This window comes from Rhinolophus sinicus, chromosome 5, assembly GCF_057876585.1.
Source record: "Rhinolophus sinicus isolate RSI-liver-muscle chromosome 5, RSI-T2T, whole genome shotgun sequence".
NCBI classification, from domain to species: domain Eukaryota; kingdom Metazoa; phylum Chordata; class Mammalia; order Chiroptera; family Rhinolophidae; genus Rhinolophus; species Rhinolophus sinicus.
The window spans coordinates 111,858,839-111,879,927 of record NC_142505.1 but is presented as its reverse complement, the minus strand read 5'-3'; the positions used below and the strand labels follow the sequence as shown (position 1 = coordinate 111,879,927).

The 21,089-nt window shown below is 57.9% G+C and overlaps 1 protein-coding gene across 2 annotated transcripts in view; it reads left to right on the top strand.

The window, feature by feature from the left end:
- The window catches only part of FAM20C (FAM20C golgi associated secretory pathway kinase), a 35,047-nt gene that overhangs the window by 11,566 nt on the left and 2,392 nt on the right, over window positions 1–21,089 (top strand). For both annotated transcript variants that reach the window (XM_019747478.3, XM_019747477.3), the window contains exons 3-8: window positions 574–652; window positions 16,114–16,206; window positions 17,083–17,198; window positions 19,805–19,985; window positions 20,555–20,664; window positions 20,858–20,939. In XM_019747478.3, the coding sequence (XP_019603037.3) occupies window positions 574–652; window positions 16,114–16,206; window positions 17,083–17,198; window positions 19,805–19,985; window positions 20,555–20,664; window positions 20,858–20,939 (661 nt within the window). The remainder of the gene's footprint in view (window positions 1–573; window positions 653–16,113; window positions 16,207–17,082; window positions 17,199–19,804; window positions 19,986–20,554; window positions 20,665–20,857; window positions 20,940–21,089) is intronic.

Below are 21,089 nucleotides of genomic sequence, written 5' to 3'. Positions count from 1 at the left end.
GGAAGCCAGGGCAGGGCTTCCAAAGGCTCCCACCTGTCATGGCGACCTGTGGAGACCCTGGGAGCCCCCTTGGATGTGAGGAGCTTCCAGCCAATGGGTCTTCAGGGTCTCCTCACAGTAACCCTGCTCAGGCTTCCTCGAGACACGAAATGTAGACGGGACTCTCAGTGCTGTGTGTGGAGGTGTGTGAGTAGGTGTGGGTGTGAGAGTAGGTGTGTGTGTGACCCATAGAACGTGGTGAAAGTGTGTCCACAGCCTTGGCATCAAGAGGTCCTGGGTGTTCTGTGAACCTGAAAGAAGCTCCTGGGGGAGGTGGCATTGCTGGCAGGGTCGCGCCTGGCCATTCTAGAACCCAGTTTCTTCATGGGTGATAGTGGGACAGTTCGGCCACAACACCTGAATGTGGGGAGGGCATGTGTCAGTGTCCTTGTAGGAAACCCCAAACTCCCAGGCAGAAGGGGGCCCTGACCATGTCCAGGGGCCCAGGTCGGGGGGTGGGGGCAAGTGCAGAGGTAGCCTCGCTGCCTGCAGAGGGGTAGGTCAGCAGGTGACCCTGTGTCTTTTCCCCTGCAGCCATGAAGTCGGGGGGCACTCAGCTGAAGCTCATCATGACGTTCCAGAATTACGGGCAGGCGCTGTTCAAACCCATGAAGTAAGTGCCGGGTGCTGGCTGGGCCTGGGGTGCGAGGTGCACAGAAGTGCCCGGAAAGGGGTCCGAGCTAGAGCAGGGGCTGCAGCAGCCACTGTTTCTGGTGGGAAAGGCGATGCTTCCCCAGTGGTGTTTTTGGGTGAACCAAGGGTGAGCGCTCTCGGCTTTCTCCCCATCCTGGCAATGTGGGCAGCACAGGTCTCTCCCCCTCACCACCTCCCCACCCTCATTCCTGCTAAACGGCTGGATCATTTCTACCCTAGCGAGAGTGAGTATTTTAAACAAGGGCCCCACCCCGAGTGTGGACACTGAAATGCCTCTGAAGGAGGTGACCCTGGCTTGTGCAGCATGCGTCAAGGTCACAGAGTCCCTGTAAAAGGCTAGCGGACAGATCTGTTAGGTTTGGCAGGCCATGCGAACTATGTGGAGCTGTGGAGGGCAGGGGGTGGCTTCACACTCGGATGCTGCGTCATGACAGGTGACAGGTGGGCCAGGGTCCTTCCACTGAGAGACAGTGGCTGAAAACATGCTTCAGGCATGGCCTCTCATGTTAGTGGCTGACGTCTCCAGTCTGGAAAAGCATGTCCAGTGTATTCAGAGCCGCTGGGGAGAGTCCCCTGAGGCCAAGAGGCTTGTCCCATCCCCTCCAGTGGTGCAGACAAGGACCCGGGCTGGCCTGTTCCTCTGAAGGGTCCCTGCGTGAATTTCTGAGATCACGTGTCACCTTGAGGAGTCAGGACATCCAGCTGTGGGCAGCAGCAGTGCTGAGCTGCGATGGCCTTGGCTGGGCTCTGTGCTGATGGGTCACACGCCCTGTTAGTCCTTCAATGCCTCCACCAGTTAGAGGAACTGGCTGATCCTGCCGTGTGAAGAAGGCAGAACCGGGGCTTGGCGTCGTAGTATAGAGCACCCAAGGTCGAACCCAAGCCTGGAGTCCCTAAGTCAGGGTGCCGCCCTCCCCGCATGGGCACCAGCTCCTCCACGGTCCCAGGAGGAGCTGAGCACACAGGCGCCCTGTCCGTGGCCTGGCAGGTCCTGACAGCCAAGCTCCAGAACTCCAGGGAGAAGCTCAGGCAGCTCACATTGGCCCCCTTCTGCCCTGACCTCTCAGCGGACAGGATGTCAGCCCTGCCTCACCAGCAGCTGAAGACCAAGGCCACAGATGGACAGTCTGGGGCGGGGCTTGTGCCTGCCCTCAGCAAAGGCCCGTGTGAACACTGGGTTGAGTGGGGAGGTTTGAGGCCCAGGTTGAAGCCATAAAACGGTTGAGAATCCCAAGGCAGTTGGGGAAACTGAGGTCTGGAAAGGAAAAGGGCGTGTTCATGGCCTACCAGCTAGATGGCCAGAGTCAGCCAGGTGGTGGGCGTCTGGAGGTCAGCGGAGGCTGTGGCCCCTGCACACAGTGCACTCCTGGGCAGGGGGCTCCAGCCGGGCAGGGCAGGTGCCAGGGTCCCTGCCCTTCCTGGCCTGGTCCGCCCACTGCTCCTTGGGGTGGGGCCCAGGCATTTCCTGACGCCCAGCTCCTCACCTGCTGACCAAACTCTGAGTCTGGTGTTGACGTGTTCCCGTGGGCAGCAGCCACTGCTCTCCTGATGATGGCCAGTGGCCGGGGCCAGGACCTGTTCCCTGTCCCCCAACAGCCGGGGTTTGAATATGAAAAAAGCTGTGGTTTATAACCGTTGCATTAAAAAGTTGAAATCCACAATTAATAGTTCTCTAAGAAAACACGCTTCTGTGAACTGATAACCTTTGTAAATTGTTGGTAGAATATCATGAGTTAGTTGATGGTAGTATTTTTCCTCCGAGATCTTAAAGGAAAAGCCGGGAGGGTCTGGAAGAGGGCCCGTGGGGTCCTTTGTGTGGTGTGCGGGTGAGTGTTTGCAGTGTGGTGGTTACGTATTTTTAATAGGGGTTGGAAAACCTATAACAGCACAGTAGCCTGTAAGTCCCTGGACGTTTTTGTTTCAGCGTTAAAGTGATAAGGTTTTTCAACAGCTTTATCAAGACATAACTCACATGTCACACAGGTCGTGCACATGGGCTTGCAGTTCAGGGGCTTCCATCACCACAGTCAGTGTAGACGCTTCTGCCTGAAGCTCTGCACAGAAGGGCCTCACTTACCGTCATCCACAGATTCTACAGCTTGAAGTGACACGATGTGTAATGAAACTAGGATCACCACAGGCTAAGTGACAGAAATGAGAGTTACGTTCCTAGGGCAGCTTGTCAGCGTTACTAGAGGGCCAGCTGACCAGCTGCCACCCCTGCCCCCAGTTCCTTCTGGCCGTCCTCTGTGCCTCGACAACTGCTCACGCACTTCCTGTCCATGGATTTACGTCTTCTGGAATTCCTAACAAGAGGATCATAGAACACGTGTCCCATGTAACCAGCCTCTGTCACTCAGCATCACGTCCTCGTCCATGTAGTCGCGGGTGTCGGAGCCGCACTCCTTTTTCTTAAAGGCCGAATGGCAGCCCAGTGTGAGACGGGCCCCCTTACTCATATACCTTTCACTTAGTGGGCCTCTGGCTTCGTCCCACGTGGGCTGTATCATCCTGCTGCTGTGGACACTCATGGGCCAGTTTTTGAGTGAATGTGTGTTTTCATTTCTCTGGGGTGGGTTCCTAAGAGTGGAGCTGCACGTTATCTGGTAACTAAACTGACCGCTCGAGGGGCTGCCAGCCTGTTTCCGCGGTGCTGGCACCACTCTGGGACCCCACCGGCCATCTCCACCAGCCCTTCTCACGATGCCCCCTCTGATCACAGCCATTTGTGGGTGTGAGGTGGTGTCTCCTTGTGACCTGACTGGCATTTATCTGGGGCATCTTTTCATGTCCCTGTTGGCCATTCGTGTATCTTCTTCAGAGAAATGTCTATTCAGGTCTTTTGCCGTTTTTAGCTGGGTTGTCTTTTGGTCCATAGGTTGTAAGAGTTTCTTACATGTTTCGGGTACAAGACCCTTATCACATGTGTCGTGTCCTTTGAGGCACAAGTTTTTAATTTTGAGGATGTTAATTTGTCTGATTTGTTGTTACTGCTTGTGCTTCTGGTGTGGTATTTAGTTTTAATACTGAAAAGTGTGTATTCAATGAAAATGGCGTGTAGATGATGTGTGTGGCTGAAGTTTGGAAGGACCGGTGTGTCTGCAGAGCCAGCAGGCCTGGCAGAGCCGTTCTCGTGAGACCTCCTTCCCCTCGCTGGGACTCAGTTTACCCATCTGTCAGCAAGGGCAGTGTAGGAAGAGGTCTTGAGGTCTAAACCCCATTGGATTGGTTTAGCAGATAGGGTACTAGGTCACTCGCGGGACACTGGACGGTGGGACACACCAGAGAGTAGAGGCTCTTTCCAACAAATTTCAATCTGCTTCTTGGAAAGGACCCTTGCAGGCATGCCCACAACCCTGGCTGTGGCCACCTCCCAGCAGAAATACTTGTTTAGCCACCCCCCAGCAACACTGACCAAGCCCTGGGACAGACCCAGCTCTGCTGTTGCCCAGGGCAGGCAGACGGCAGTGTGTCTGCACCACTGCAGCCCTGGGAGCACAGGGCCTGGCTCACAGGTGGTGTCCGGGCTGTGCACACACGGCCTGGAGAAGTCCCAGGAGGCAAGTGCTCAGTGCCCTTGCGCAGTGGGCAGCAGTCTCCCCTGCTGTCCTGCTCTTGGCTCCTTGGTCCGGAAGAACCAGGCGTGGCCGAGGGGGGGGCAGCTGTGTCTGCAGCCTCAGCTGACACGTGTTGGCTGCTGTCGGCATGGGAGGGCCACCCCCCGCACCTCCCTTCTCTGTCCCTCCTTTCCTTCAGGTCTCTGAGGCCACCGTGCTGGGTTGTGTGTCACCCCTAAGAAAACTGCTTCCTCACCTCCACGTGCTGATTAGGGCCTGACAGTCTCTGGAGGGACAGGGTCACAGGGCAGCTGGCAGGCCCTTTGCACAGTCAGTTATGTGGCCGTTGGTCTCAACTGTGTCTCGAGGAGGAGGAAATCAGGAGCAGTGTGAACAGGGCGTGGGCCGCAGGCCAGGGCTGAGTCCAGAGTCTCGGGTGTGAGGCTGGGCCAGGTGGTCGCCGTCGTCACTGAGAAGTCGGTCCCAGCCCCTTTTCCCAGCCGGCTCTGAGCACTGTGTGTAGTAACAAGGCCTTAAACTTGGATGTGTCTTCTGTTTGCTGCTCAGCTGTGTTCACAATGCATGGGGCAAGGCCCAGCCAAGCGGGTCCCATCTGCCTTCGTTTACCTGCTCTCTGCCAGGCCAGGACTTGGCCCAGTAGCTGAGGCTGAAACTCAGCTCTGTGTCCTATGATGCCCAGGGCCTGTCCTCTGCCATCTGCTCTGTGTGTGTGTGTGTGTGTGTGTCTCCTACAGAAACTACCTGTGAACAGCTGTTTGAGGCCCAGGAATTCCTCACAGCTGAGATGCATAAACAGAGGTGGCTACAGAAAGCTTTTGGGGACAGCGTTTCTCAGTGCAGAAGCCCAAGCCCCCTGCCCCCCGACTGAGTGTGACCTGCCAGGTCTGACCTTCAGCACAGGCTGGAGAGCTGGAGCCCTGTCTGTCTGTGTTCGCCGTGCTGGGTGCTGGCAGCGGAGCTGACACAGCCCCTCAGGTGACAGCTCAGGTCGGCCGGGTGGATGACCTTGGGAGAAGACCTGGAGTTGGGCTCTGCAGAAGGAGGAGGGCTCTCCCTGGGGGCGGGAACACTTCTAGCTCATGTCCCACACGCTGAGGCTTGGGCAAATGAACGGGTTTTGAGAACCAGGGACCAAGCGGTTAGGAGTCTCCAAGTATTTGAGTTCTTCCGATAAATAATTCATGTTTTGTCCCCACTGGTGCCCTCACTCAGCCCCAAAGATAAACAGATGGCCCAATAGCCAGTCACTGGGTAGGGCCAGCAGAGGCCCGGGCCTGGCCAGAAGGGGACAAGGGCCCTTTTGTGGCCACGCTCAGCTTGGGCTGGCCTCCAAGCCCACTCCTGGTCTCACTCTGACTTTCAGGCACTTCCGCCCCCTCCCCCATGGGGCCACCGGGCCAGGATCCTTAGTCAGATCCTAACCTGCTCCACCAAAGCCAGGGGCCCATGTGGGCTCAGAGCTACCAGCCCCAGGCTGAGACGGGGCCTCCCTGAAAAGCCGTCCCCTTGGAGATCTTAGTGGTCAGGCCCCTCCCTCGGCTGTGTCCCCCCCCCCACCTGGCTCAGTCACCAGTGTCGACTGCGGTGAATTGAGCAGTGAACAGGACGCAGAAGGTGCCACCTGGTAAACAGGTAAGCACGGACATTTCCGAGGGTAAATCATGGAGAGGACTCAAGCTGAGCGACATGGCAGAGATGGCCTAGGGACAGGCAGGGCCTATCCGTGAACCAGGGCGTTCCTGGGTCCCTCCCCCAGACACCACCTGCAGAGCCCGCTCTGGACCACGTGTGCAGAGGGCAGCATTTATGCTGAGGCCCGGACGGGGAAACCCAGGTGGGAAGGTCAAGAAAACATTCCAGCAAGGTCTACCTGCAGGGCCCAAGTCTGAGATCAGGGGCTCAGGGAGAGCGGGGGGCCAGGCCTACGGAGGCAGGGTGACTGGGCTCCCCTGACAGGTGACCCTCAGGGGCCCTTTGATACACGAGGCTTAATAGCAGTCGGCTCATTTTCTCAGGGGCTCCCTGAGTGCACAACGAGTGTCACACCAGGGGTGCGAGGGAAGAAGGGGCGGCCTTGGTTGTGGGCTGGGTGGGGGCCGGATCTTTGCGTCTGGGCCTCAGTGGGTGAGGAGCACGTGGCGGGGCCATCCCGGGGGGCTGGTACCCGGGTGTGGGGGATGCGTGAGGTACGGCCGTGCAGTGCCTGGGGGCCGTGTGGCAACTTCAGGGGCTGTGCAGAGATCCAATGTTTTCTGGGGAGGCTCCCCAGGCTGGTGTGGCGATGGGCGGGAACGGAAGGAGAACTGGGACCTGCCTGTGAGAGAGAGGCTGGCTCGGGGTCTGAACAGATACCACTTAGAGGCTGTTTACCTTACAAGCTCCCAGTGCAAGACACAGGTTGCCTCCAATTTCATGGATTAGTTTCATAGTCAGAAAAAAATAGACTTTATTAATCGAAAACAAATAAGCACCAAAACCCATAACAGGCTTTTGAGAGTCTCCTGAGCCTCCCACGGTGTCTCGGCAGCAGGACGATGCCCGTGGCCCAGGGGCGGATCTGAGGCCGGGCGGCGGGAACCCCAGAGCGGCCCCTGGCTCCCTGCCTGGAGGCAGCGTCAGAAGACCACTGTCCACTGCGTGTACCACCATCGCCAGGAACCAGCTGGATTTTAACGAGCTCGATGAGACAACGGCAGGAGAAGCATCTGGGGCAGAGGGGGCTGCTGCCTGAAGCACAACATGGGTGGGCCTTCCAGAAGGATCCCTGGAGAAGGGTTTTCTCCCGCACCGATCCCACTGCGCTCCCCAGGGCCCACTGCAAACCTTTTCCCTGGGACCCAAGTGTCGCCACGTCCAAGTGTGGAATACACGGTGGCTTGCTCTGCCTCCGTCAGCTGGGCTCTCCAAAGCTGCAGAAAAGGCTGGCTTGGCACTGCCCACCCAGAGAATCCTGTGCGTCCCACCTGAGAGGGCCTGAGCGGCAGGGACTGCAGTGGCAACGTCACCCTCAGGCTCAGGGAACACATCCTGAGGGTTCTTGACACGCACGGCAGTCTGCCTAGCACCTGCCCACTCACAGACGGGGCCAGAGGCTCAGGGCCGGAATCACCACCCACGCACAGAGGTGCCGAGCTGCGTGGCGTCAGCGAGCAGCACGGGCGGCCATGCTGGCCCTGCACCCGTCGGCCCGAGTCCACCAGGCCACCTCTGCCAGTTCCCCACCCTGTGGATTTACCTGCAGCCAGAAGGGCACTAACCAGGCAGACACAGAAGGTACGTCTGTCTCCCCTGTGCCTCTTTGGCAGCTGGAAATGCCTTCACATAACAATAAAAGGGAAGGAAACTATTGGCAATTCTGTGATCGTTGCAGAGGCCACACAGGGAGCGCTTAGCGTCTTGGGCCCCACACCTGCTGGACTCGCTAGGGCAGGGCCCAGGCCTCCCCCCACCCTGACCTGTCACCCAGCCGCCCTCCCTGACTGTGGCAAACGTTTCCCTGGGGGCTTCTGGAAAAGATTATCCCCGTTGTTTAAAATCAAAGCAAGCAAGTCACTTTTTCCGAAAACATTCTCCTAAACAGCAGTATCGAGAAAGTCTTTCTGTGCTTTTGTCTGGTTATTACAGTCTCTAGGTTGCCTGCTAGTGTGTGGCCGTCATTCTAATTGTCATGAAAGGGAGGGAAGGTTAAAAGGCGGGGAAAGAAAATGTGGTCTTCAATTTCCTTGTGCTGGGAGGAAAATGAAAGTCTGTGTGATCAACTTTCAAGAGCAGTGTGACCAGGTCTGGTGGTTTGTTATGCCCCAGAAGGAAGTTCTGCAGACATAAGACGTCCTTATACAAGCCGAGAGAAGGGGCGGGATGAGAGCCCTAGCCCCTGCGTCTGGTTTATTTTTCCTTCTGGAAAAACAACATCACAGCAGTGGTCTTGCTGCTAAATGTCTGACCCATGGTTTACAGGTTAGGAGCTCAGTAACACCCTCATCTTTTTATTACATCTAAATAAAATGACAAACCCAGGGGGGCTTAGATACAGAAGGGAGACACGCCCCTGTCTTCTTTGGGCTCTGGGGAAGCCGCACTTTTTCTCTTTAATGCCACTGCTTTGTCACACCCGTGGAAATTGGCGGAGCTGACAGGAGGGTGTTGGAAACAGCAGATCTTAAAGCTCGAAGTAGTTCTCCCCCTTTGCTTTTGAAATCAACTCGAAATCATCGCAATTATTTTTAAATGGAAAAGACCTCAGACTTTCTTTACAGTTAGTTTTGTTTCAATCATTTGAAAATCGGTTTTCTTTACATTGAACGTAAGTGGTTTAAGAGTCTCTTCTGAGTTAGTTTTCCCACCCAGCTAACAAAATGAGCGACTCTTCCAAGAGAGCTGGGCTCTTTGCTGGACCCTGGGGGTCCCCGAGCCCTTTGCTAGAACAGTGGGGGCAGGTGATCTCAGCAAGCGCAAATCGATTTCTTTCATCCTCACGTGTTTACTGTGCACCCGCTGTGTGCCAGGCCCTGCTTCAGGCAGCAGCAGACAGCTCGTGAGCCGGAGACCAGCAATACGTCACTTCACAGTGGGAAGCACCAAGAGCACGAAAGCAGGTGATGGCTGAGACAGGGGTCAGCAAGCTTCTGTGAAGGGCCAGATGGGTGACGGTTTCACCTGTGCAGGCCAGACATCCCCTGTCACTACTCGACTCTGCCATCAGCATGCGAGCAGCCACAGGCGACACACAGACACCAGCCAATAAAGCGTGACTTACAAGTCAGGCGATGGCTGGGTTTGTGCACTGGGTTCCTGGCCGCCACCTGTGAGTTGCGACATCAGCTTGTTAGAAAAGCTGGTCAAGGACGGTGACATGGAAGGATCAGGGCCAGAGTTTCTGGACCAGGGGACAGCAAATCCAAAGGGCCTGTGACAGTATAAGGCAGATGGCAGGAGACGAGATGAGGCACAGGGCAGGGCAGGGCCGCTGTGGGGCCGGAACCCGCTGGACGGCAGGGCCAGTGCCCTGGCGGGTCAGCAGGAAGCCGTGATATGTGGAACGCTGGGCAGTCGGGCTGGAGACATGGTGGACGGGGTCCCATAGGCAGAAGCTCCCAGAATAGGTCACCAGGTGGCCACACTGTGTCGTCGGTGGTGGGGGCCTCATGGAGAACCCTGACATGCTTAGTTCACCCACCTGATGAAGAGAGTGAGAGGGAGCCCTGCAGCCTGTGTGCGGGCACCGCAGCCGTGTGCGTCCGGCTGCAAGGGTGTGTGCCCTGCTGCCTGCAGCTGCCTCCCGGCAGCTCCTCGTGAGTGGCCTCTGGCTCACAGGGTGTGGGGTGGCGGTCTGCTCGCACAAAGGGCTGTGTGAGGCCCACCACTCTCTGGGCCTCCATTTCCCTTCTGTGCTCAGGGCTCTCGGGGGCTGAGCTGTGACGAGGACACCCCAAAACAGCCTGCACCCCGAGAATTGCCAGCTGCCCTTTCTGCTGACTTTGACCTGACAGTGTGCTGCTGCTTTGCTCCCTGGCTCCTGCGTCCACATTCAACTGGTGTCAGCTCGGCCGTCCTGCCGTGCGACCCGCTAACCAGGCAGACACATGGCTTGCCCGTGTGAGGACGCTTAGCCCTGTGCTGTCCACACAGGCCTGGTGGGGCAGTGGATGCGGGTGCTGGTCAGAGGGTATTTGTTCCTCCTGGAGGTGTCACCTTGGGCAGCCCACCTGCCACTCTTCTCAAAGGGAGCGGAAGGTGGATCTGTGCCCTGTCAGCCTGGAGGGGGTGGGATCAGTGTCGGCCCCTCTCCACCAGCTGGTTCCCTAGGTGTCCAGTGGAGAGGACATGGCCAGCCCCCCAGGGGCACCATGCATTGAAGCAGAGCCTCAGACCCGAGCACATGGCCCTGAATCGGGGCCCCTCTGTTAGTAGGCTGAGACCCCTGACTAGCCATATCCCTGTCCGTCGTGGGGACACTTCCCAGGGTGTCATGAGGATCCAGGAGTGAATTCACATAAACTGCTTAGCGGGCTCTCACTCACAGTAGGAGCCGTGGAAATGTTGGTTTTTAACGCAGGAAGTTTCCTCTATTTTCAAGCAGAAGTTTTCTGCTTTCCCACAAATTAAAGAATGTTGAGTGTTAATAGTAACAGTGGGAGCTGTGAAGGCGCTGTGCTTCTAAAGGCAGGAGATGAGTGGTCCTGACAGTTGTTATGGGGGTGAGGGAAGGTCTGGTAACAGCGAAGTTCAGTGGTACCTCAGTTTTCGAACGTCTCCATTGACGAACATTTCGGTTGACGAACGCTGTAAATTTTATGGGTCTATGGTATCATTGGATGGTAAAATTCATGCCAAATTTGCAGTTTTAGGGGTTGATTTCAAAAGTCTAGAATGGATTAATCCATTTTGCATTCCTTTCTATGGGGGAACCATGCCTCGGTTTTCGAACGTTTCAGAACTCAGATTGTTTTCCGGTACGGATTACATTTGAAAACCAAGGTACCACTACTTGGGAGGGCCGGGGTGCACGTCTTGCAGGAATGACACTGTGGGGACTTTCCTGCCGTTGAAGTGACAGTCTCAAGTTAGGGTCCTGCAGCAGGAGCCAGGCCCGCCTCGGGGACACGCAGCAATTGTCCCTGCAGCCAGACCTCTGGCCCTTCCCATGTCCCCACGTGAGCCCAGACACCTGAGCTGGTAGCCAAATCTTCCGGCTCCGTGGGTCCAGCTCCGGTGCCCAGAGGGCACCTGCTCCAGAGGAAACACAGGCTGTGGGACTCCCCAGGGGGTGCATCTGCCTTCCATGGGCCCTCTGGGAGGAGCACAGATTTGGGTCAGACAGACAGCCCTAACCCAGGATCTGTCCTTTCCTGCTTCTGCAAATGCGTCTTCCTCCCGGCCGGCCGACCTCAGACTTCCTTGTCACTAAATGGGAGCAGGGTCTGAGCTTTGGGGCTTCCCAAGGGTTAACTGTGCGGCCCAGGGTGCCTCCGGCTCATGAGGCTCTGCCTTCTCTTCAGCTCCTTTGGAAACAGGTGCCTTCTCTCCAAATGTTCTGCATCATTTCTGAGTGTAATAAGCTCTGCAGGCCTGGTGCAGCCAGCTCTGGAGGAGCTAGACCACAACGCACACCCTTCCAGGGCCGCTCACTGCCCGTGTGCTTGGTGCGGCATTGCTGCCAAACACTCTGCCAGCTCCCTGCTGCCGCCGGCACACATCACCCCGAGTTCCATGCTAAAGGACAGAAACATATTCTTACAGTTGTGCAGATCCAACCCCTGTTGTGGCTGCAGGCCGTGTCCCTCCCAGCGGCTCTGGGATGGAGCGACGGACACAAGCTGCAGCCCAGGCAGCTGGACTCAGTGTGGCCTCCTCTGGACCCTCGTGATGACACTGGGCCACCAGACAAGCCAGGAAAACCTCCCCTTCTCAAGATCCCAACCTAATCATTTCTGCAGAGTTTCTCTTGCCACTTATGTAGCTGTATCACAGGCCCTGGGGCTGTGGCTCAGAGTCCCTGGGAGAGGCCAGCCTGGTGGTCACTGTCACGCTGGTGAGCAGCCACCAGCAGCGGAGTTTCCTGGGTCACGGAGGGCAGTGCCTGTGAAGGGCGGGGTTTGGGGTGGTCACTGGGCAGGAGGGAGTGGGAGCGAGCACCAGTCCTGAATGGCCCCTTGCCAGGGTTCAGCAGGGTGTCAGGTGCTGGGCATCTCCTGGGTCCCCCCACCCAGGTCCTGCTTTCGAGTGGCCTGTGGGGCTCAGGGTGACCCTGTAAGCCAGGCAGAGGTGTGAAGTTTTGGGGCCTTCCTGTGGGAACCTTCCTCAGGATTCCCCTTCTGAATTTCACCTTTTCTTTCCTCTTTAATCCCCTCCATCTCTCACTGAGCCGGTCACTGGGTCACTGACCATGGTTGTGGCCAGTTCCTCAGCTGCTGTTTCACAGGGAAAGCCCCCCCTTACACCTTCTCTGCTTCCTGCTGTGCCAGGTGGGGCTTCTTCTGACCTGGCCAAGCTCCAGGCACTGACCTTGTTCCCAAACCCCAGTGTGGGGGCAGTGTCCATCCATCCATCATCCGAGAGGACGTGGCCAGACCAGGAGGCTTCTCCCATCACTGGTCCCCTGGCTGGAGAGGAGGGGTCTGGCTTGTCCCAGGGGAGGGGCTGCCGCCTGGCCCCTCTCTCTCAGTCATCTAGACCCGACCCTGGCTTCTGGATGCTGTCCTGGGAAATGCGGTCCTGGGCCACAGCGTCCCCATTTTGTTAGGGCGGCACAAGCTCTGGGTGCTCCGCCAGGGTCCCATAGCGACTCCTTCCCAACGTCCCTGCCCCACCTCAGGAAGAGGCCGCGGCCTGGGATGGGCTGCACCCTTCCCCTGCCCTCCCACACCTGGGCACACCTTCAGCCAGGACACCTGGAGGAAAGAGAGGCTGCCAAGTGAGTAGGTACAGCCAAGTCCAGTCTCCTGCCTGGGCCAGTGGGCTCAGTATTTTTCCAAAGTGTTTTCCCCAAATGGCTGAGTCTGCGACAGCACCTTCTGTTCTGCAGTGTGACTGGAAGTAGCAGGAAGGTGGGAGACTGCCCTCGGAGGGGAGCATGTCCCGTCTCCTCCAGGCCTGGGGGGAGGAAAGAAGTCCCCTGTGCCAGCCAGCTCTGCGGCCCCTGGCACGCCACACGTCCCCACGCTGTCCCCTACTTAGCAGCATGGCCCTGGGAAGAGCTGGCGTGCCCCCTGCAGCGGACACACGCAGCTCAAAGACCCCTGAATTTTCCTGGGGCGTGGCCTGGCTTGTAGGGACTGTTCATGGTGCTGTCACTTCAGCAGATCGTGCGGGGGGTGATGGGCCAGGGCCCTGGGCCTTTCCTTCCATCCTGGCGCTGCAGGGCCAGCAGGTTTTCACTGCTTGCACTTACTCTGCACCAGCCTTATGGGAGACCCGTGGGGAGCCAGTGTGCCCTCCTTCAGGGGCCTCCCTCATTGGCCCTGGGCCTTTCCCCTCGCATGTGTGAGCACGGACCCGCTCAGAGGGCAGGAGGGGCCAGGGTCAGCCGTACACCCCAAAGCCCTGTTTGATTAGCTTGTGAGGATGGATATGTTGAGAAATTATCCCCATGTTACAGCTGGGGAAACCGAGGGTCAAGGTCTGCCCACCACGGGCCCCGTACCCCTGCTCCCACTCATGACATTCTGTCCAAACCAGATGGTAGAGGGTGGGGCTGGGCAGGCCCACACCGGGGCCACCTTCCAACCTCCCCTTGGGGTGTTTCCTGAGTGCCCGGCTCAGTCCAGTGGACCTCATCAGCACAGGCTAAGCTGGGCCCGTGCCCAATTGCTCCCAGGCTAAAGAGCCTTAAAACCTCCCAAGTACCCGCACAGCTGGGGCGTGACCGAGGAGCACAGCAGCCCCCGGAGCAAGTCAAGCCCTCAGGAAGGAAGAGTCACTGGGACACAGACAAAAGCGCATTTCATCCCCACTTCTCTGGACTTCCGGGGCCATTCTGGGCAAGGGGCATCTGGAAGCCAAAACAGCCTGCAGGGCCTCAGGGCTGGGGACAGAGCTTCCTCTTTCTGTGCACAGCCCGGGGTGGAGGAAGGCCCCGAGGCGGGAGATGTGAGGGAACCAGGAGCTGCTCTGGAACCTGGCCACAGCGCCTCCAGGAAGTGGCTGAGCTCTCCGCACAGCAACAGGCTCGGAGCCACCTGCATTCCAAGCATGTGCCCTACTCGGAGGCGAGGGAGAGGGAACGAAGGCCAAAGCACTGGCAGGTAGAAATGCTCACTTTTTAGCATCATAGCTCATGCCGTCGGGTGGGGACGGCAATGAGAGGCTAATATGCATTAGAGACAATGGCTGTGGAGGTGGTGATGGTGATGGTGATGGTGATGGTGGTGGTGGTGGTGGTGATGGTGATGGTGGTGGTGGTGGTGGTGGTGGTGGTGGTGGTGATGGTGGTGGTGGTGGTGGTGGTGGTGGTGGTGGTGATGGTGGTGGTGGTGGTGGTGGTGGTGGTGATGGTGATGGTGGTGGTGGTGGTGGTGGTGGTGGTGGTGGTGGTGATGGTGGTGATGGTGATGGTGATGGTGATGGTGATGGTGATGGTGGTGGTGGTGGTGGTGGTGGTGGTGATGGTGGTGATGGTGGTGATGGTGATGGTGATGGTGATGGTGATGGTGATGGTGGTGATGGTGGTGGAAATTGAAGAAATGACAGTGGAAAGAGCTGGAGGATACAGATAGATTTATACCCCTTCCCTGTGCGTCTTCCTCAATTCCTCTTGTGTTTATTAAACACCTGATCGAAAGCAGGTGCTGGGCTCAGCGATCCCACCCTGGCCCTGCAAACAGTGATCAGTGTTGAGGTATCAGGCTCCTCAAGGGAGAAGCCTTCATCTCAAGCTGCCAGGAAGGACCCTGGGGGCCGAGACAGCTCTTGGGGGTGGTGTGGAGCAGGGACACGTCAGAGACGGGAGGGGCCTGGGCTGGGGCTGCTGAGAGCTGCAGTGATGCTTGAGCAGCAGAGGTGAGGTGAGGAGGGTAGGGCTGGCGAGGCGGCCGGAGGTTTCTGATTGCACTAGTTCCGGGTTGGGAGAGGAGGCCAAGGAAATGGAGGAGGGCTGTGGGGAGGCCGAGACTGGCCAGCGCCCTGTGGCTTTAGAGGGTGGCCATGTTGTCAGCCCCTTGCTCACCCACCCTCAGAGCTGCTCCCTCTGCCTCCCTGCCTGCCTGGGGCCCCCGCCCACTGGGCTCTCTGCCCTCAGTGTGCAAACCAGGCAGAAGTCTGGGCTGGAGGCCACAGGGCCCGAGGCCTGCCTCCAGACCCCAGCTGAGACCACACCCTGGCTGCCCACCTGCTGCTGGGCTGCGAGCAGGACACAGCTGGGTGGCAGGAGGTGCTTTGTGACCAATGCATGCAAGTTACTCGTCTCTCCTTGAGTTTCCAGACTCCTTCCTCCTACCTTTTCATGGCTACTGAGTGCTCTTTCCCGGCCCCTCTGCATGGTTGTGCCAGAGAAGAGGTGATGGGTCCAGGCCTCCTCCCCGTCTCTCAGGTCCCTTCTGACAGTCCTGCTCTGGGGGTGTTGGCTCGTGAGCATGAGTGAGTGACACGGGGAAGGGAGGAGGCAGGGTGTGTGGTCCCGGACACCAGCATATCCTGGTGGCACACAGATGGCCCCAGGAAAGCCTCCACACTCCCTCACGTGCCCCCAGGGGGATGCTCTCTGTCCGGGGAGCTGATGGGTGGCTGAGAGCTGGCTGAGGGACAGTTTGTCTACCGTGACCCTGGCCCCCAGCTCGCTGCTCCGTGTCTTCTTCATCGATGCGTTCCCTGCCCACAGGCTGCCAATCTCTGGGCTCAGAGGCAAGGGGCTGCCTTTTGCCATCAGCCTTTCCACACAGTCTGTTTGGCTGGTGGCTTGGATCTGGTGGTGGGCTGACTAGTATTCAATAACGGGCTCTGTCGTGGGGGAAAAGTCTGTTATGTAGTTTCCAATTTCTGTGCTGCAAAAACTCCTCCATGGCTGATTTCAAGCTCCCACCACGAGGTCACTGAAAATGGAGTTGGGAGAGATGCGTTCCCCACCACCTGCAGGCACCAGGGAGGCCAGCAGGCTGGAGCAGAGACAGTGACATGTTGTAAAGTACCTGGGAAGTGATGAGATCTACATAGTTACTACTTTCAGATATAACTTATTTTAGTGTAAGCTCACATAATGTTTAATGATAACTATTTTTAATGACCGGCTGTCAAAATTCTTGGAAATTTAATGCTTGGTCTCTGGTGAGCTGGTGCAATCCACAGGTGCCCTCCCACTGGAAGGTTTTCTCAGTGATAAACCCTCTCTGTTTTGTTCCTTTTTCTCTAGGCAAACGAGAGAGCAGGAGACACCCCCTGACTTCTTCTATTTCTCTGACTACGAGAGGCACAATGCGGAGATTGCAGCCTTCCACCTGGACAGGTGAGCCCGTCCCACCTGTAGCTCCCCTCAGGGGCTGGGCTGCTTGGGTCTGAGCACCGAGCTCGTCCCTTCAGCCTCACTGCTCCCTGCCTATGGGAGCGGAAGCACTGTAAGCACTGATTTGCCACAGCCCATGCTCATGAAAGAGGTGGTCGTGCCCTGGGTGTTACAGCCCGGACGGACGTGCCCTGCTGTGTGCCTGGACCAAGGAGAGCACCTGGCAGGACATGGCTGAGTGACTGGTGACCAGGGGAGGCAGGGGACCTTTGGGAAGAAAAGAGGAAGAAAAGAGGGGCTGTGTATTGAGGGCTGTGAATTTTGCAGGTGTAATGGCAGGTGTAAATTTCTCTGAGGCCATAATGGGACCGAGGGACATGAGTCTCACAAACTGTCCCCCCACCGTGGTCACCTGTGTCTGGGGCAACTCTACCCAGAAGCTCTTAGGGCTCTGCATGGCCCCTCACTGCTCGGGGTGGACAGACGGCCAGCGTGTGGCCATGTGGGGTGGGCGGCCAGTGTCCCCAGGCCCCCTCACACCCCTCCCCCTCCATGGGCAGCTCAAGGCCTGACTGGGGTCAGCCCCAAGGGGCCAGAGGATGGGGAGACTCCGCCTCGGCCCTCTGGAACCTTCCCATCTGCACTGCGGACCCCTGGCCTGACCTTGGTCTGAGCCTCAAGCTCACGATGTGGCCCAGGGCACACAGCGTCGGTGTCACCGAGCCTGGTTAGAATGCAGAGTCCAGGCTGCACCCTGGTCCCACAGACCAGGCAGAGCCACAGGTCCCAGGAGGCCGAGAGAGGCAAGTCCCCTCGGCCCCCCTGGAGCCAGCCCGAGGGGCACGAGATGAAGACCCCTCCCCCGTCCCTTCCCACCAGGATCCTGGACTTCCGCCGGGTCCCTCCCGTGGCTGGCAGGATGATCAACATGACCAAGGAAATCCGGGACGTCACCCGAGACAAGAAGCTATGGCGGACTTTCTTCATCTCTCCAGGTAGCTGGGCCGGGAAGCCACCCTCAGCTGTGGCCGCACACAGCTGCGTACTCACCGTCCCTCAGACAGCTGATGTGGGCAGCACTGCTCTTCAGCCCGCTGCTTCCTCTGGACCACATGCCAGGTGCCTGTCCCTGTCGAGGGGCATCTGTCCATCGCATCCTGACTTTATGAGGCTGCCCCCAGTAGTCGTGCCATCGTCGTAGTTGGTCCCTGGGGTGTGCACAGAGGCTGTTTCTGCCATGTTGATTTTCAAAGGCAAAATGCATCACTTTGGGAACCTCCCAGGCTCTCCGGGAATCCTCTCTGGGCGGTCCAGCCAGATGAGGCGTCTGTCCCCTGCTGGCCCCTCAGCGTGCAGGCTGGGCCACCCCCAGGCTGTGTGCCTCCCCCTTATTCATTTCTTTCTGCAATTTGTATTGCAACATTTCTAGTGATTTATTTTCAAAGGTTCGATCACTAAGAAAACAACGCCTCATCCTATATGCCCCCCACCCAGTTTAGCCGTTGACATGGTCCTTCTGCGTCACACACAAGTCCCCATATTGCTGTCCAGGCCTCACTTCCGGGGCTCTCACCTCAGAACTGCCTGGAAGGTTCTCTGTCTCAGGTCGGACAGAGAGGGATCAGAAAGCCTCTGTTACTGCTGAGAACACACCGTGGTTGTGGCCACTCTGGCTGCACAATGTCACCTCACCCCAAATGAACTCGGTCCCCATGTGAGCCAGCAGGTCTCAGACCCCCTCGGCTAGACTGCTGCTCCTGCCATCAGGGCCAGAATGGGGTGGGACATGCCTGTAGGGAAGTCCGGCCATGTGGGGACCAGGGGTGCTGTGCCTTTTACCTGTGGTGATAGCCCCGTAGCGTTCTGGGGGGGGCCACGCACTGGCTCTTACTTCCTCATGTAATTCTGGGGTGGCCTGGGGGCATCCGGTTTCCTCATCCCCATGTCTGAAGGGTTTTCTGGAGGCAGAGCTGCCGGGGGCTGTGAGCCCCATCCCCATGGGTTCCCTCAACCCCTGAGCTGCTCCTGTCTCGTGTCTCCTGGGTCCTTTTTCTGTGTGTCTCCTTCACTCGACAGCATCAGTTTGAGATCCACCCATGTTGTGGCGGCACCCACAGTGTCTTTCTTCTCATTTCTGTCCCATGGACGGATGAGTGTTTTGTCCTCTGTTCACCTGTGTGGGAGCTATTAGGTAACTCGGCCAAAATGAAGAGCGGGAACCGCAGGGTGAAATCTCAAGAAAGGGGAACCATCGGAAATTGCAGCATTGTGTTTTGCTTTCTGTGGCACAGAGGGGCCTCCCCCAGAGTCATGTGTGACTCCTGGGGTGGATGGCAGCCTCCACATGGGCTCAGGGCAGAGCCACTGGTGTCCAGAACCCCGCACTGCAGAGGTGCAAAGGACTGTGGGTGCCTTTTTACAAACAAAAGATGGAGTCAGTGATCAGTCTAAGCAGATGAATCAAGACCTGTCTCTGTCCTTAGCATGGGGACTGTCAGGCCCCCAATGTCCCGTGTCCTACAGCGGTGGTGCTCGTGCCGGCATTTGGGGTGTCATCGAAATCTCTCACGCCCAAGTAGAGCCGTCATTGTGAGAAGTCCCGTCAGTCCTGGCAGCTGGATGTCCACTCCTGCTTGCTGCTTCTGTCTACTTTCACAGCCTGAGTGTAGTTTTATCAGTGCGGCTCTGGGAACCCCGAGATCTCGGCTGGCACCCAAGGCCCACTGCTGGACAGCGTCCACAGAGCGGCCGGGCTGGGGCTCAGCTTGGGCAGCTCCTGCCTCACACCGCCTCCACCCAACTCTGCTGGCTCCCACAACCTGCGCCCCAGCCAGGCCCTTCTGAGAGGCTCAGAAGCGTCTGGTTTTCTCCGAGCCCTGGGTGGCGGGAGCCAGCTTGCTATCAGTGTGGAAAACGGCAGGTTTGGACTCATTTGCACCATTTCTGCATAGCTGGCACTTCTAGGCCCATCGATGCCCAAACTGCCATGGGGGCTGAGCTCTGCTGGGGAGCAGCAGACTGTAGTCTACAGCTCACACCCCTCTGCCTCCAGGCTCTGAGTGGCTGGGCTCAATCAAAAAAGGGAAAAGTCTAATCGGCTAGTGGGAGAGCAGGGTGCCAGCTGGGGATGGGGGGGCATGCCCGGGCCAGCAGCTGGCAGGAGGATGGGTGGGGTGACTGAACCTCCTGGACTGTGGCACCCGTCTGAGCCACAGCTGCGGGAGTCGTAAGAGTTCTTTGTGATAAACACAAGACCCTTATCAGATGTAAGATTTGCAAACATCGCCCCACTCTGTGGGTTGTCTCTTCCCTTTCTTAAAGAGTACAGATGCCTTTTGGAACCTTTGGACACTGGCTCTGCAGTGTCCATAGACCCCCTGTCCCTTCATTTTGAGCAGAAAGAATGTGGGTTCAGATCCAACTGTAACAGCACAGCTGTGTGGCCTGGGGCAGGTCCGCTCCCCTCTCTGGGCCTCTGCTTTCTGTCCCTTGGGGTCAGAGTGGTCTGCCGAGATGAGTGTGACAGTGCACTGAGCCCTGTCAGAGGCAGGACGGGGCGGCCAGGGAGGCCCCCTAAGCAGCTGTGTCCCTCTGCCCTCAGCCAACAACGTCTGCTTCTACGGGGAGTGTTCCTACTACTGCTCCACAGAGCACGCCCTGTGTGGGAAGCCGGACCAGATAGAGGGCTCGCTGGCGGCCTTCCTGCCAGACCTGTCGCTGGCCAAGAGGAAGACGTGGCGGAACCCCTGGCGACGCTCGTACCACAAGCGCAAGAAGGCAGAGTGAGCGTGGGCCGGGTGGCCAGGGCCTCTCCCTCATGCTGACTTCCGTGGGGTCTTGTCAGGCCACAGCTGTGAGCAGTGGCAGAGAAGGGAGGCGAGCCCAGCCCTGCCTTCCCGGGCATGTGAGGCGGCCACTCCACCATGATTAGATGACTAGGGAGGGTGGCCTCAGTGCTGCTGCCCTGCCTGCTGGACTCTGCACACAGCCCCTCAGAGTTTGTACAGGGCGTTTGCTCCCTCCAGCCCTCCTTGTTCCTTGTGCAAAAGACATCCCACTCTTCTAGACACTGAGACCTTGTGAGTGTCGTGTCCACGCCCAGTTTCTTAACAGTGACCCTCTAAACACCTGGCATCCAGGCTGGTGGCACCACAAGGCACAGACAGTCTCACCTCCCCACCCCATACTCCTGTTAATGCAGCCTTGGCCCACCGCTGGTGCACATCCATCTGCAGACACTTTGTTCTATAGAGATAGCTTTTCCCCAGCCCTTCTTACTGTGCACAAATCTCGCTGCACAGAGCTGGGCAGCCCCAGAAGGATTGGGCCCTCTTACACCGCTTCCCTGCAGGTGGGAGGTGGACCCTGACTACTGCGAGGAGGTGAAGCAGACGCCCCCCTACGACAGTGGCCGACGCATCCTGGACATCATGGACATGACCATCTTCGATTTCCTCATGGGTATGTCTGGCGGGCTACCGGGCCTGCACGGGGGGTATCTGCCCAGAGCTCTGGGCATCAGGCCACGTGTGGAGGGCCAGGTCCCTGCCTTTACTCCGTTACTGCAGCTCAAGGTCAGACTCTGCTGGGAGGGACACCACCTCCAAGCCCCACACAGACATTCAGCTGCGGCCGGGTTTGCTTCTCTCCACAGGAAACATGGACCGCCATCACTATGAGACTTTTGAGAAGTTTGGGAACGAGACGTTTATTATCCACTTAGACAACGGAAGAGGGTAAGCCCTGCTCTTGTCCTTCCAGACACAGCGAAAAGCTGGCCGTGTGCCGCCTTCCGGTGGTGCAGCCTAGACCAGGAGGAGCAGGCTCTCTGTGGGGAGGGACGTGGCCGTCCTCAGAGGTCCTGTGTGCTGCAGGGTTCTGGTAAA